We start from the raw sequence: 12,248 nt of genomic DNA, 5'->3' as shown, positions 1-12,248 counted from the left end.
TTGGCAGCGATTGAGTCCGCCTACGGTGCACAATGACGTTTCAATCTTGGCAAGTGCCTAGTGAACCTCGGTAGGACATGGACCCAAAATAAGTAAACCCAGACAACGTGTACCAAACCTTTTGTGAAATTTCATTGAACAATAAAGAAGAATAAAAGGTACATAAAACGTGTGTGTCTGTGCAAGATATACATGTACAGCGGAGAATAAGATAGATCTCCCTCATTCGCCTATACTACATTTTATTAAGAAAAGTCAAGGCAGCGGTATAACAGGGCCAATATCTAGATTGATCCTTTGAGAAGTCCCCGAGTCATTATATAGACGTGCAACGGTGGGAAGAACAAGTCAACTAAGGCTGCTGGGCTACATAGGCTAGAGCTCTGCTAGCCTATAGAAGAGTGGCAGCCGATAATAGGATCGGTTGATGCTCTCAGCTGTGTGCCAGCTGTCTTCCACATGCGATAATCAATATGTGAAAGACACACGCCAAAAGACTGACGTCTTTTAAAGAGCAAGAACTTGCCGTAAAATAGGTACGATGATAGGTAGCCAGGTTAGGTAAATAGACTTGCTCCTGCCTATATGTACAGGCAGCGAAAAGATGATGCTTAACTCCCCTTACTTCACTACAGGAAATTGGCCTTCGTCATTATATTACAACAGAGAGGATCCAGTAGCCAGATGAGTGCAGTTCAATGTGGAACTTCAAATGCCACCGAAAAAGGATCAGAAATGGGCCAGTACCAGTAGTTATGTAACTCTTCGCTTTCATTGATTGGCCTTGATAATGAGTAGGTCGTTGCTTCTTTTGTTGGTTCTTGCCTCTGATATTCACCAACTGTTGTGTGGATCAATAGAGAAACGCATTCGTGAACTACGTTCCATTCTTAAAAGAAACAATGCTGGGAAGTTGACGAACGCCCTGTTGGCAAATAACAATGTAATGCACTATACAGGCAACAATATAAAGTGCGCAAGCCAAGAAAACCAAGCTTGCGTCTTTTCCATTCGCAGGAATTAACGGGGATAATGGACCAACTTCAAGTCTCTAGCTGTTTCCTCTCCAATGGACACAATTCCACTCTGTTTACCAAAACTCGAGCGGTAGAAATTCCTCTTTCCCCAGGCTTAGAATCTTATGCTGAATTCACTCGAATGGAATTCAAAGTTTTCACATACGTACAACTCGTGCGAACCTTTTTCAAAGGATTTATTCTTCCATCCAGTGGATTTGACTTTTGTGCGTTCAGCCTAAACATTCATTTAATATTAAAAAGCCACAGGCTCGTCGGGACTGAGTTGCTGCTGTTTGGTTTGACATTTTGACTGTTTCAAATATTCGTACGGGATGTTTTTCGTCTTCTGAAGGATAGATGGCGATGTATTGTCTGGTGAAGTTGGTTCATGATGTTCTCATTAGAGGGCCATTCAAGCCAACAAAACAAAAGCAACCCTTTTCTCAGAGTCATTCCGTCTTCCGACCAGAACGTAAATACCGTGTTCTAATGGTAACCCTGTGCTTTTGGTTGCCCAAGGTTTCAATGTAATGTGTTGGTGTGGTTTATCCGGTGTTTTATTAGGTTTAGTTTACATTTTTACATTAAGTTTCGGTAGTCAGCTGAAGCGTAGGCGGTTGTCACTGTGTTTTTTTTTTAAATCATACCTTAAATATGAACGCCGTCAAGTGGAAATTTGTAAACTTGTGTATTTCTTTTAAAGAATTCTGGTTTCCCTGAATTCGTCTAGGCCGGTTTTGATTTACACTCTTGCATCATCAGGTGATAATCATCACAAATGACGTCAGCTTATTCGTCTTTTGGTTTCCAACATGGTTTCCAATGGTTTCTGGACAACAACTTTGGGAAGCGTGAGTAATAACCTGCTGACTGCTGTGTGTTGAATGAAGTGAGTTATTTTCCAAATAAATATTTATTTTCATTCTAAACAGGAGAAAAGTTCATTGTTATGTCTGTGATCTGTTTGAACCACTCTCTGGTTCAAAATTTTAATGAACCATGAGGTAGACCAGCAGCATTCATATTACACTTTTGTAATTGATTTTATTTCTTTGTCATAAAAGATGGAGAAAAAAGTTGGTGGACCACAGTAAAAAAAAAAAAAACAAGAATCAAAAGATTGATGTTGCATAACTTCAGGATGGTGTCAATGTAAAATTCTGGTATACTTAAAAGCATTTCAATGGTAAGTTGTTGTTATTTAAAAAAGAGTATCTTAATTAAAAACAATATGTCTAATGTTCATTTTAGGGTCATCCGTTTGGATCTGCAATCGGTGGAGGTTGTCCGCTCCATTTGCTTTCAACTATCTTTTCGACATTTGATCTTTATTTTACCTCTTAATCGCTTTTATTTGATATATTCGCCAATTCTCTGTGATAGAAGAGTCCGTCCTTTGTTTTAGACGGTTTCTCTTTCTTTTTTCTTATTCCCTCCAACCTGTATTGTGTTTATTTGTCCAGCGGGATTCAAAAATCATCGTATCTCTTGTACTACCGTCTAAATATTTGAACAAATCACTTATTGAACGCAACCGTCGACACAACCATCTGTACATACATATAGATTCGGATAGATTCAAATAGCTTTTTGGAATTTAGAAATTCAGTCGCGTTTTTCGGCTCGTCAAAATACACACACATCTTATTTAGTGGGGAAAAAAAAACATTGAAAAAGACTCGGTTCTCAAGATAGATCTCGTTAAAAGCCCTTGTCGGATCGTTAGCTCAGCCTTTTGTTTTTTTCTCTTCATTCTTCTGTTAAAATAAAAAGAATCGAAACCTTAAAGTTGAAAGTGTGGTAAATGGAGGTCAACCGGGGAGAAAGAAATCGTCTAGACATTTTAGAGCTCCTGTCGAGATTGAATAATAGATAATTGCAAGGGGAAAAGAAAGGAGCCATTAAAAGAATCGGTCTGCTTTACAATTTGAAAAAAACTTCGGAGCAAAAAAGAGCTCTTACTTAAATTGTCATTTACCTGCGATGTCCCGAAGTGCTGTTCATGATTTTAATTTAATTAAAAAAAAACAATTGGAATTTTTTAAAATTTACGGAAACACGGTGTGCGAAACGCGTTTTCCGAAAAAATTTAAACGTTCTTTTGCGACTTTTTTTTTTAAGATTTAAAAAACAAGAAAAAAGAGGACATTTTTCATTTCTCCTAGGTGCGAAACTATGAAGATAGATGGCACACCAAAGAAAACCTTTACAGTATTGCACCCAGCCCCAGCAACGTCAACCTGCATTCGCATTCGCATTTCCTTCACAATCGAAGGTCACGGAGATCATTACGTAAAATGTGTCATGTAGAGGTTGGGTAAGAACGAGACGTGTTAAATAACCATTTGCATTTGGTGTGTAGACCCATCCCCAGCAACGTCAACCTGCAAAAGGAAAGGACAGTCACACTCGAAGGTCACGGAGATCTTTACGTAAAACGTATCATGCAGTGGAGTAGAGGCTGGGTGAGAACGACACGTGTTGCAATCATTATCAAGCAGGTAAAATAACCGCAAGGCTTTAGAGGTGAGGGTGAGAAAAAAATCGTATAAAAGGCGAGAGAAACGGCGATAGAAAATCAGTCGAGTGAGCATCTCCGGCACGGAAACAACTGCAGCGCAACATCTGTCACTATCTGCCTTCTTCACCGTATTGCCAGTTCGCAACCTTGGGTAAATATTCTGTCTTTACATTGAGTTTTGTATAGATTTTATTTTTTCTGTTTGTTGATATGCATGTTAACATTTAATATTAATGTTTGAATTTGTTTACTGTGTAGGTATCTAAGGCGTCGTATGCTGTTGGGTGTTGTATCGTTGATAGCTGGGTCGACCACTGGTGTACCGATGTCTCCTGGGGTATGGAGCAAACCAAACTGCAACGCTGCCGCCTTAATACATAACAACAACATACGCAACAACCGGTTCCTAGACCACCAAGGTTCCAGAGTATTACACCACAGTTTATGATGCCCAGAGCTGCTACACCGAATCCCGAAGTATAGCTGCCCCGAGTTACATCCCTAGAGAGCCGGACTACTACACCGATTTTCTAAAGTACTACATCACTAAGGCACCGGAATACTACACGACTGCGTATGCTGCCCCTGCCTACTACACCGAGGCCCCGCATTACTACAACACCGAAGCGCTCAAGTACTACACTACAACCTACGTTGCCCCGAGCTACTACACCTACGACCCGAATTATTACTGTGCGTAAAGGAGTCGTCAAAAAAAGAAGTCGTACCCGAACAGTGCATTATCTGTCACCAACTGCATTCCTCATCGTGTAACCATTCGCAATTATGGGTAAATATTCTTGAGTTTTGTATCAATTCTATTTTTTCGTTACTATGCCTGTTAATATTTAATAATAATTAAATTTATTTACTGTGTAGTCAACTATGGCGTTGTGCTCCTGTTGCCTGTTAGGTGTTGTGTCTTTGATGGCTGGGTGGACCACTGGTTTACCGATGTCTCCTGGGCATGGAGCAAACCAATCCGCAACGCCGCCGCCTTCCTACACAACTTACGCAACGACCGGTTCCTGCACTGAGGTCTTCCAGTACTACTCCACTAAAGCACCGGAGTTTTATATCACAACTTACGCTGCCCCGAGCCACTACACTGACGGCCTGAAGTATAACTCTGCCCCGAGTTACTACACCATCTAGGCGACGGAGTACTACACGACTACGCATGCTGCCTGAAGTTACTACACCACCAAGGCGACGGAGTACTACATGACTACGTATGCTGCCCATCCTACTACACCGAAGCTCCCAAGTATTACTTTATTCTCAGATACTTACTGCACATGTTTTCCTAATTACTACTGTTCCCTGCTGCTACACCGAGGTTTCCGCTTATTACTCCACCAAAACGGTCGAATACTACACCGAAGCGCCAAAGTACTACTCTGCCCCGATCTACACAACCACAACTGAGGCGGCCAAGTATTACGCAGTCCCGACTTACTTCACAGAAGCTGCCCTTTCGTACTACATCGAGCGGAAATACTACAGTGATGCTCCATTTTACTTCACCACAACCTACGCTACACCTAGCTACAACACCGCAGTCCCCAAGTACTACACCGAAAAAGCCGCCCATTACACAACCACATGCCTGGTATACCACATCGAGGAATTTAAGTATTACCCTGCTCCAAACTACTACCATCTGAGGTTCATATGTATTAAACCCGGAAATTCTCCCGACTATGTCACCACTACTTATGTTGCTCATACCTATACATCGAAGTTCTGAAGTATTTCTCTGGATGTGTTGAAAGATTGCTGAAATACAAGATTGATCGATAAATCACATGTGCATGTCTATTTTCTCCTCAAGTACCTTTCCTCTTGCTGATAATTTCGTGATGTGAAAAAATATTTCTGAATGCTATGTAAACTTAAAAATAATTGTTGCTGCTAAAACATCATGCTAAAACAATAAAAATTCAAACTCATTTTTCAATAATATTTTAACAATAAATTATGAATTTAAAGCACAATAAAAAACCACACCCAAATTTCTGCTAAGTCCAGACTTTTGTTTTTGAAAAAAAATTTTAAAAAATTCTCCTTACAAGTTATCAAAATATCATCGCGGAAGAATTTCTATCAAAATATTTTATTACTTTCAAAATTTATTTTTTAATATTCACATACATTTATTTTTCCTGTGACCCCCAGGGGGGGGGCCTGTCGCTTTCTCTACCGCGATAATAACATGATGTAAGTTATTATTTGTTTGGCGCAGAAAGCTTGTTTAATCTAGCAGTTCTCGACTGTGTCAAACCTGATATTGATCAAGTTGCCTCAGTTGTATACCGCATGATTGAATGAAAACTCAAAAGACGACAGATCAAACTATTTGAAACCACAACACAAAATACTGGCAGGCAAACAACAACACAAAAATTTTCAAGTCAGGAACCCATATGGAACAGCTCAGCTACAACATCACAGCAATTTAAGGGCAACACCAGCACAGCTACTTCTGGATTACACTGCAACCTCATGCTGCATACAACAGTTCAATCTGTCTTTGTCACACCTTTCACCATTTGGCGGCAACAAGGAAACCAACAGCGTTAAAGAAGTATTTGTTATACCTATTTGAGAAAAGAAAATTATTTTCGAGAAACACAATACGAGAAACAAAAGAATACAAAGAGTAACAGAAAACCATGCAGTCCAACAGAATAACTTTGATATCTAAAATCTTACGAAGGCAAGGTATTCAAAATTTCTATAGTAGCGTAGCAAATTGGTCTACTCTCTAGTCTTAAATCTGTTAAAGTCAATGTTAAATCTATGATACTTTTGCAAGACATTTGAAGTCTTAAATCTGTTTGTCAATGTTAAATCTATGGTACTTTTGCAAGACATTTGATCAAAATAATTACTTTTTGCTGTTGTATGGGATGAGACATACGCCTAAGAACAGGCAGCGAGACGCACGAGGCACGCCATTTCGGCAATGTACAGGCACTTCCAAGTCTGAGTTGAATGACTTGGCAAAGTGGTTTCCACATGCTAAATCACCTGTAAATTTTCACATCAACATTTTACATTCAATAACAAAATGAAATTAACAATAAATACCTTTTAATTTTCATCGTGAGAAACGTCACGACCAGCAACCCATTTCTGCTACGTCTTGGAACAAAATGGCCGAAATGCGTCCATGAAGACACTCGCGCTACCTGGTGGACATTCCAGCCAACTTTTGACAGCCACCTATTGACAGCCATCAGATTTCTGTTCATGACTGAACGCAACGGCTGGATTGCTTGCTTCCAGACATCACGCAGCAGCTCAACTTGAATTCGACATGCCTTTCGGCATTCACTAGCTGGCACGAAATGATTAAAATGAGCATAAACACCAGATTACTCCAGCAGCTTTCCCTATGACACGAATACACACAGTTTTTAGTTAGCTTTTCAGACTTTTTAACTCTTTTAACATAAAAATATATGATATTAACAGAAAGTGTTGGAGGTCAAAACAAAAAATTTTACTTACAATTTTCTGAATAAAACAATAATTTTCCTGCCTGTGGCTGTAAGGCAGCAGCAACAACGGTTATCGGTGTTTGAATTAGAGTTCCAACTAACTTTATCATCAAACAGTCATGTTGAATCTAAAGGAAATATTCCAATAAATATTCCGACATTAACGCAATAAACTATAGTTAATTGCTACCTACTGCTTGAGTCACTGTTCTAAGCTCATCGACACTGAATTAGTGAATTGAAATAACAATAATAACAAACCAAAAAAGGACAAAAAAAAATACTCGATACTCACAAAATATTCTCCTCTGCAAAATCAGTATCTCGTTTTCCTCAAGAAAAAGAAAACGCCATCTCTCATCGTAATCAGCGAAACAATCTAAGGGTGAAAATTCTGCGCTGTGTTGAGAGCTGGGGTAGTACAAATTAATAAATTGCCAAAATTGGCTTGTACTCAACCGAATTTTTGTGGGAAAAAGGGGGACACTAGAGGCCCTAGAGCCGTGATATGTCATTGATGTTATAAAAAAAAACAGAATTTAATTATTATATAATCAAGGTACGTGTAACGTAGGCCGAGGTACGTGTCGTATTAGGCAATGTTGGCCCGCTTTCTCTTCTTTATCTATTAATGCTCATGCAATACCTTGAAGAGATGACAACAAACATTGCACACATTGTGTAGAATAATAGCATACAATACATAGATGAGTGAAAGTATGAATCATGGTATAAACTAATATGCTGGTTAAATTACGAAAGTTACAGATTTACCTAAACGTTATTTTGGGGTTGAAATTGGTTCCCAAGTCCCAACTTCCCATGAGTGGTAATTAAAAGTTGAACATAAACACAGCGACAAGTCAGAACTTGTTAAATTTTCAAATTCAATAAGAAATGTAGCGTTGCCAATTTTCCGAATTGAACTGAACACTGTATACTACAAGTACACACAACACACTACACAATCGCTTAAGCATGGGCATGGAGAGATGCATGCCTCTCCATACCCCTGGCTTAAGGCAGCTTAAGGTAAATCTTTTTAAAAATCATTTATACGGAAAATATAGGTGTAAAATAACGTTTATTACAGATTAATTTATCAAACTATCCTCGAAATTTTTGGATTACAAAAATAAAAGTCATAGAGGAAAATTACAAAATTATCTGTGATCTAGGCTTTTTTTTGCACTGTAAGGAAAATCTCGAAATTTAACTCCTGTGAATCAAGTCAGATGAATTCGGAGACGTGAACGGAATGGACGAATCGGCGCATCGGGAAACAGATTGAGACAAACCGGAAGTTGTGACGTTCGCCCATATCGGAAAATGTTTGCTGCCGAATACAACATTACCCCACGTTTCCATCGTGACGCATATCACAACAACGCAGACCAATTTAATAAACCAGCCCGCTTTCATCTGTTGAAATCGAACTAACATTAATTTCTCAGAGATCATCTCGTTTACGTAATAGCTTACCATTTCGTCTGGTTTCATTTTAGCAGCTGCGAAAGCAATTGCGTTGGGTGGAGTCGACACCGGGAGCATAAAGGCATAAGAGCTTCGACAACGAAAGAAAATTAAAACTTAATAAACACATGTTGTTAATAAACTAACGTTTTCTTACCAAGTGACTGTAACTGGTACCATGAAGTAGAGCGGATTGATTTGAATTGCTGTCGCCTACATTCAGAAAATCATTTGAAAAATTGCATCGCATAACTATTTAATTTAAGAAAATTACCGTGTCGGCAAGAATTGGAAGAAAAATGTTGGCAACCGCCGTGTTAGAGGCAACTTCTGTAACTCCCGCCGTGATGATACATACAACTAACATGATGACGAACGGAGGCAAAACTATCATACCAGCCAACTGCTTACCAATCCAGTCAGATAAACCAGATTTTTTAGTGGCATCGGATAAAGCATATCCTCCACCTGCAAAATGTATTAATTAATAATCAGCCGTTTGACTGAAAGGGCTCACTCAAATCATTAAACAAGAAAAACATTATTTGAACTCATTACCTAAGAGAAGGATGACTCCCCACGGGAGCCTATCTTGAACGTATTTCCAATCTAAAAGAGCAGGACTAGATTTCGGTGGGACATCAACAGATTCTATGCAGAGAGTTAAAAATCAGTATATAGTACAAATGATTTTAGATGGCGCTATCCGTATGTTGATTACATTGCGATGAATAAACGGTATTGCATACCTGATGATGCTTCTTTGGGACGTAAACACCAAAATGTTGGCTTAGAGGGAATGGCGAACAATAAGAGAACGATAAGCATAACAGCAGTTGCGTCATCAACATTTTTGGCGTTTCCAAATAATTCGGCCCAGCCAGGAATGAATCCCGGGTCGCGGAAGAACCATAGCAAAACGCAGATGATAAACAGAATGAGAACTGCGGCTTCGTGGAACGTCATAGGACCAAGATCTTTGAACTTCTGACGAATCACTTTAATCACTTCCTTATCTCTCCCTCCATCGGACTTACTAGAAATTAGTCATCAGGAATGTCATGTTTTTATAATCGGATTGAATTACTGAATCTATTATATATCTATTTATCTTCTACAGAAATTTGACATGGTCGTTGTACCTCTGCTTCCCTGATCCAATGAAGATGACTTGAAGCCAAACCCAAGTGAAGAACAAGTTGAATAACATTCCGGGAACATTGAATGCAATCCAGCTTGCGAAATTCAATTCTGTTTGTCCGAAAATCCTGCACATTTGATTGTATTAACGATGAAAACATTTGCCTATAGATTTGCCTAAAATTCTGCTTACTCTTGAACTATTCCTTTAAGTGCTAACTGTGGGGAAGATCCAATCAAAGAACCTGTCCCACCGATAACGGAGGAATATGCTGAAAAAGAAAAACAAACAGTCAGTGTGCGATAAAAAAAAAAATAATTGTTATTATAGTGTAAGAACAAACATGTTGAAATCATTATTCCAGCTCGGATTTTTCTTTTTCGTTCTTTTTCGGCCTCGGCTGATGTTCTTCTGCTTTCGTTCGAATCGGACGGTACCAGTTCTTCAATGCTGCCACAGTTAGTGGTGATAGTGGCGTGAGAGATAGTTCTCACCATTTCTTCGTCATCATCCTGTGTTATTTGATTGCAATTATTGAGGGTCAGAATTGAATATGCAAACTCAACAGGGATGCAGGTAATTATCTAATACTTATGTAAGGATTAACGTAACTACAGTGCCAATCTACCTTGTATAACTCAGCAGCAACAGCGTCGACAATTGGGACCATCATCGCAGTTGTGGCCGTGTTAGAGATCCACATCGAGAGAAAAGCTGTCGTCCCCATGAATCCGGCTAACAACCTAAAGTAACACATTCATGGGTAGAAAAGCAATTATAGTCATAAAAAAGAGACGAGTGCTGTGTATGGTTCGATTATCTTGCAGTACTCGATCACTCGACTCTGGTCTCTTACCATCTCGGTTTAGCACCGACAAGAAGAAGTACAGCCAGTGCGACTCTTTTATGCAAATTGCAAAACTGAATGGCAAGGGCCAGGATGAGGCCACCAATAAACATCATGTTGGTATCCTTTTTTGACACGATTGGGGGGAATTTGGTTTTTGGTGTGGAGCACCAGAAAAAATAAAAATTTGAATAAATTAAAATGCACAAAAAAATTAATTTGCTACAGTCATTAAAAAAATTATAATAGATCTATTAATACCTTCATATATGCAGTGGATACGTCGCCGGTTTCCATTATTCCAAAAAGAGGTAATGCAACCACCGGAATCAAACTTGTAACGGGTAGAGGAAGTGCTTCCGTCATCCAGTAAATCGCCATAATCATAATCGTGTATCCGCATTGGGCCTCCTGCACAATTGAAAATTACATAATGATTACATAATGATCATTTGATGTCCAATGAATAATTATAAGGATTGTTTTTACCTTTACTCCAGTAATCGGTAGCGGCAAAAGTAAAAGAGGAGCCGAAACAGCAATAATGCCCCTCCAGTAAGGACGAACGTGATTGCGAAGGAAATTTAACATGCTTCTTACTGTGATTGACTGCAATCTTACACTAAGCTAACTCGATCGCGATTGATCCTTCAAACATACACTTGCGGTAAGCTGATACTTTTCACCAGGTGTGTTAGTTATACTGTAAATGCGCGTCCGATTTGCTGAAATCGTCGCCCATTATTAAAACGGGCTTCACAAGTGTCCGCGGTTTATATAAACATGTCTGTTTCTTTATTTTCAATATTTGCGGTCACGTACCCTACTATCCTGCAAGTATTCAATGAAAATTCAAAGGCTTTTCCTGCATATTACGTCAGTCGGAACACAGGGACATCGGAAACTGTTATTGGGATTGTATTATAATATTCGCCATAATTCATAAATCCATTCAATCACAACCTTGGGCCCTACCAAAGCGACATTTTCTGCCAATTCATATGTAAACTACGGCGTCATGCTAAGTTTTCCTTCCTGTAGATCTATATGACGTGGATAGCACATGGAAATAGATTGCATTGTCTTGCACATATACTGACACATTTTATTCATCCTAATGGTACCAGGTGGGCCGCTTACTCACCAATAAAGTAAAGGTTGAAAATCCGACAATACAAACTAAAAATTAGTTTTATCCTTTTTTATGCAACGCGTGTTGTTTGTAGAGGTGCATTTCATAACAGGAAAATTATATCCCCTACTCAAGTGGGAAGAATTGTGTGGTCAACTTCTGAAGAATTACACGATACGCTTGTGAAGGTCAGAATAACAACGATCTTATTTGTGATGTAACAACTATGGGTCCATGATGAATTAGATCATGGCGCAAACTATTATTTCACTCAATCACCTGATACTAGCCCTAGATTCTCTGTTGAAAATATTTTCACATGGCAAAAAATTTCTCGTTATTCTAAACGGAACTGTAGAGAACAGACTTATTTTGCGCTAAGCTTTTTTTGTATTCATAGACCTTTTTATTTTGTCTCCCAAACAAAGACTGCTAGCCAGACACCCCCCCCCCCAGATGTTGCATCACTAAATTCCTGGGGTTGGCAACTCAAAAATTACATTTTTGTCGCCTTTTCCTTTCACCTCGTAGAGGGGTGGGATAACATCATTTTGCTATTGAAAAGGCATAAGAGAGAAAAAACTGGGCTTTTAGTTGCCAACCCCTTGA

At 39.0% G+C, this 12,248-nt stretch overlaps 2 protein-coding genes and 3 long non-coding RNA genes across 8 annotated transcripts; 3 read left to right on the top strand and 2 right to left on the bottom strand.

Annotated features, from left to right (window-relative positions):
• Positions 1-1,436: 1,436 nt before the first annotated feature.
• On the top strand, positions 1,437-2,689 carry LOC124327387. Of its 2 annotated transcripts, none has more exons than XR_006916069.1 (5): positions 1,437-1,583; positions 1,723-1,870; positions 1,952-2,023; positions 2,084-2,205; positions 2,271-2,689. It is a non-coding gene; the product is annotated as an uncharacterized LOC124327387 (long non-coding RNA). The 2 variants fall into 2 exon arrangements; XR_006916068.1 differs by having other exon boundaries at positions 1,438-1,583; positions 1,750-1,870.
• A 589-nt stretch (positions 2,690-3,278) lies between these two features.
• Positions 3,279-4,745, top strand: LOC124327424. Its single transcript, XR_006916135.1, has 3 exons — positions 3,279-3,691; positions 3,799-4,330; positions 4,420-4,745. It is a non-coding gene; the product is annotated as an uncharacterized LOC124327424 (long non-coding RNA).
• A 15-nt stretch (positions 4,746-4,760) lies between these two features.
• On the top strand, positions 4,761-5,344 carry LOC124327334. The gene is made up of 2 exons (XM_046786343.1): positions 4,761-4,807; positions 4,880-5,344. Exons 1-2 carry the CDS (start codon positions 4,775-4,777, stop codon positions 5,288-5,290), a joined length of 444 nt encoding a protein of 147 aa, XP_046642299.1. The 5' UTR covers positions 4,761-4,774; the 3' UTR covers positions 5,291-5,344.
• A 306-nt stretch (positions 5,345-5,650) lies between these two features.
• LOC124327372 lies at positions 5,651-7,476 on the bottom strand. Of its 3 annotated transcripts, none has more exons than XR_006916038.1 (5): positions 7,342-7,476; positions 7,057-7,271; positions 6,634-6,938; positions 6,435-6,573; positions 5,651-6,140 (listed from the first exon to the last, which is right to left on the bottom strand). It is a non-coding gene; the product is annotated as an uncharacterized LOC124327372 (long non-coding RNA). The 3 variants fall into 3 exon arrangements; XR_006916039.1 differs by having other exon boundaries at positions 7,057-7,174; positions 7,342-7,473; XR_006916037.1 differs by lacking the exon at positions 7,342-7,476 and having other exon boundaries at positions 7,057-7,174; positions 7,237-7,251.
• Positions 7,477-8,122: 646 nt separating this feature from the next.
• LOC124327077 (solute carrier family 13 member 5-like) lies at positions 8,123-12,158 on the bottom strand. The gene is made up of 13 exons (XM_046785941.1): positions 10,997-12,158; positions 10,769-10,918; positions 10,517-10,632; positions 10,289-10,403; positions 10,004-10,172; positions 9,853-9,931; positions 9,662-9,787; positions 9,269-9,555; positions 9,078-9,170; positions 8,794-8,987; positions 8,677-8,732; positions 8,529-8,610; positions 8,123-8,468 (listed from the first exon to the last, which is right to left on the bottom strand). The coding sequence occupies exons 1-13, from the start codon at positions 11,096-11,098 to the stop codon at positions 8,259-8,261; spliced, it is 1,779 nt and encodes a 592-aa protein (XP_046641897.1). The 5' UTR covers positions 11,099-12,158; the 3' UTR covers positions 8,123-8,258.
• Positions 12,159-12,248: the final 90 nt, after the last annotated feature.

This window comes from Daphnia pulicaria, chromosome 2, assembly GCF_021234035.1.
Source record: "Daphnia pulicaria isolate SC F1-1A chromosome 2, SC_F0-13Bv2, whole genome shotgun sequence".
Taxonomy (NCBI): domain Eukaryota; kingdom Metazoa; phylum Arthropoda; class Branchiopoda; order Diplostraca; family Daphniidae; genus Daphnia; species Daphnia pulicaria.
The sequence above is the reverse complement of the archived record's forward strand: the minus strand, read 5'-3'. Positions and strand labels throughout refer to the sequence as shown.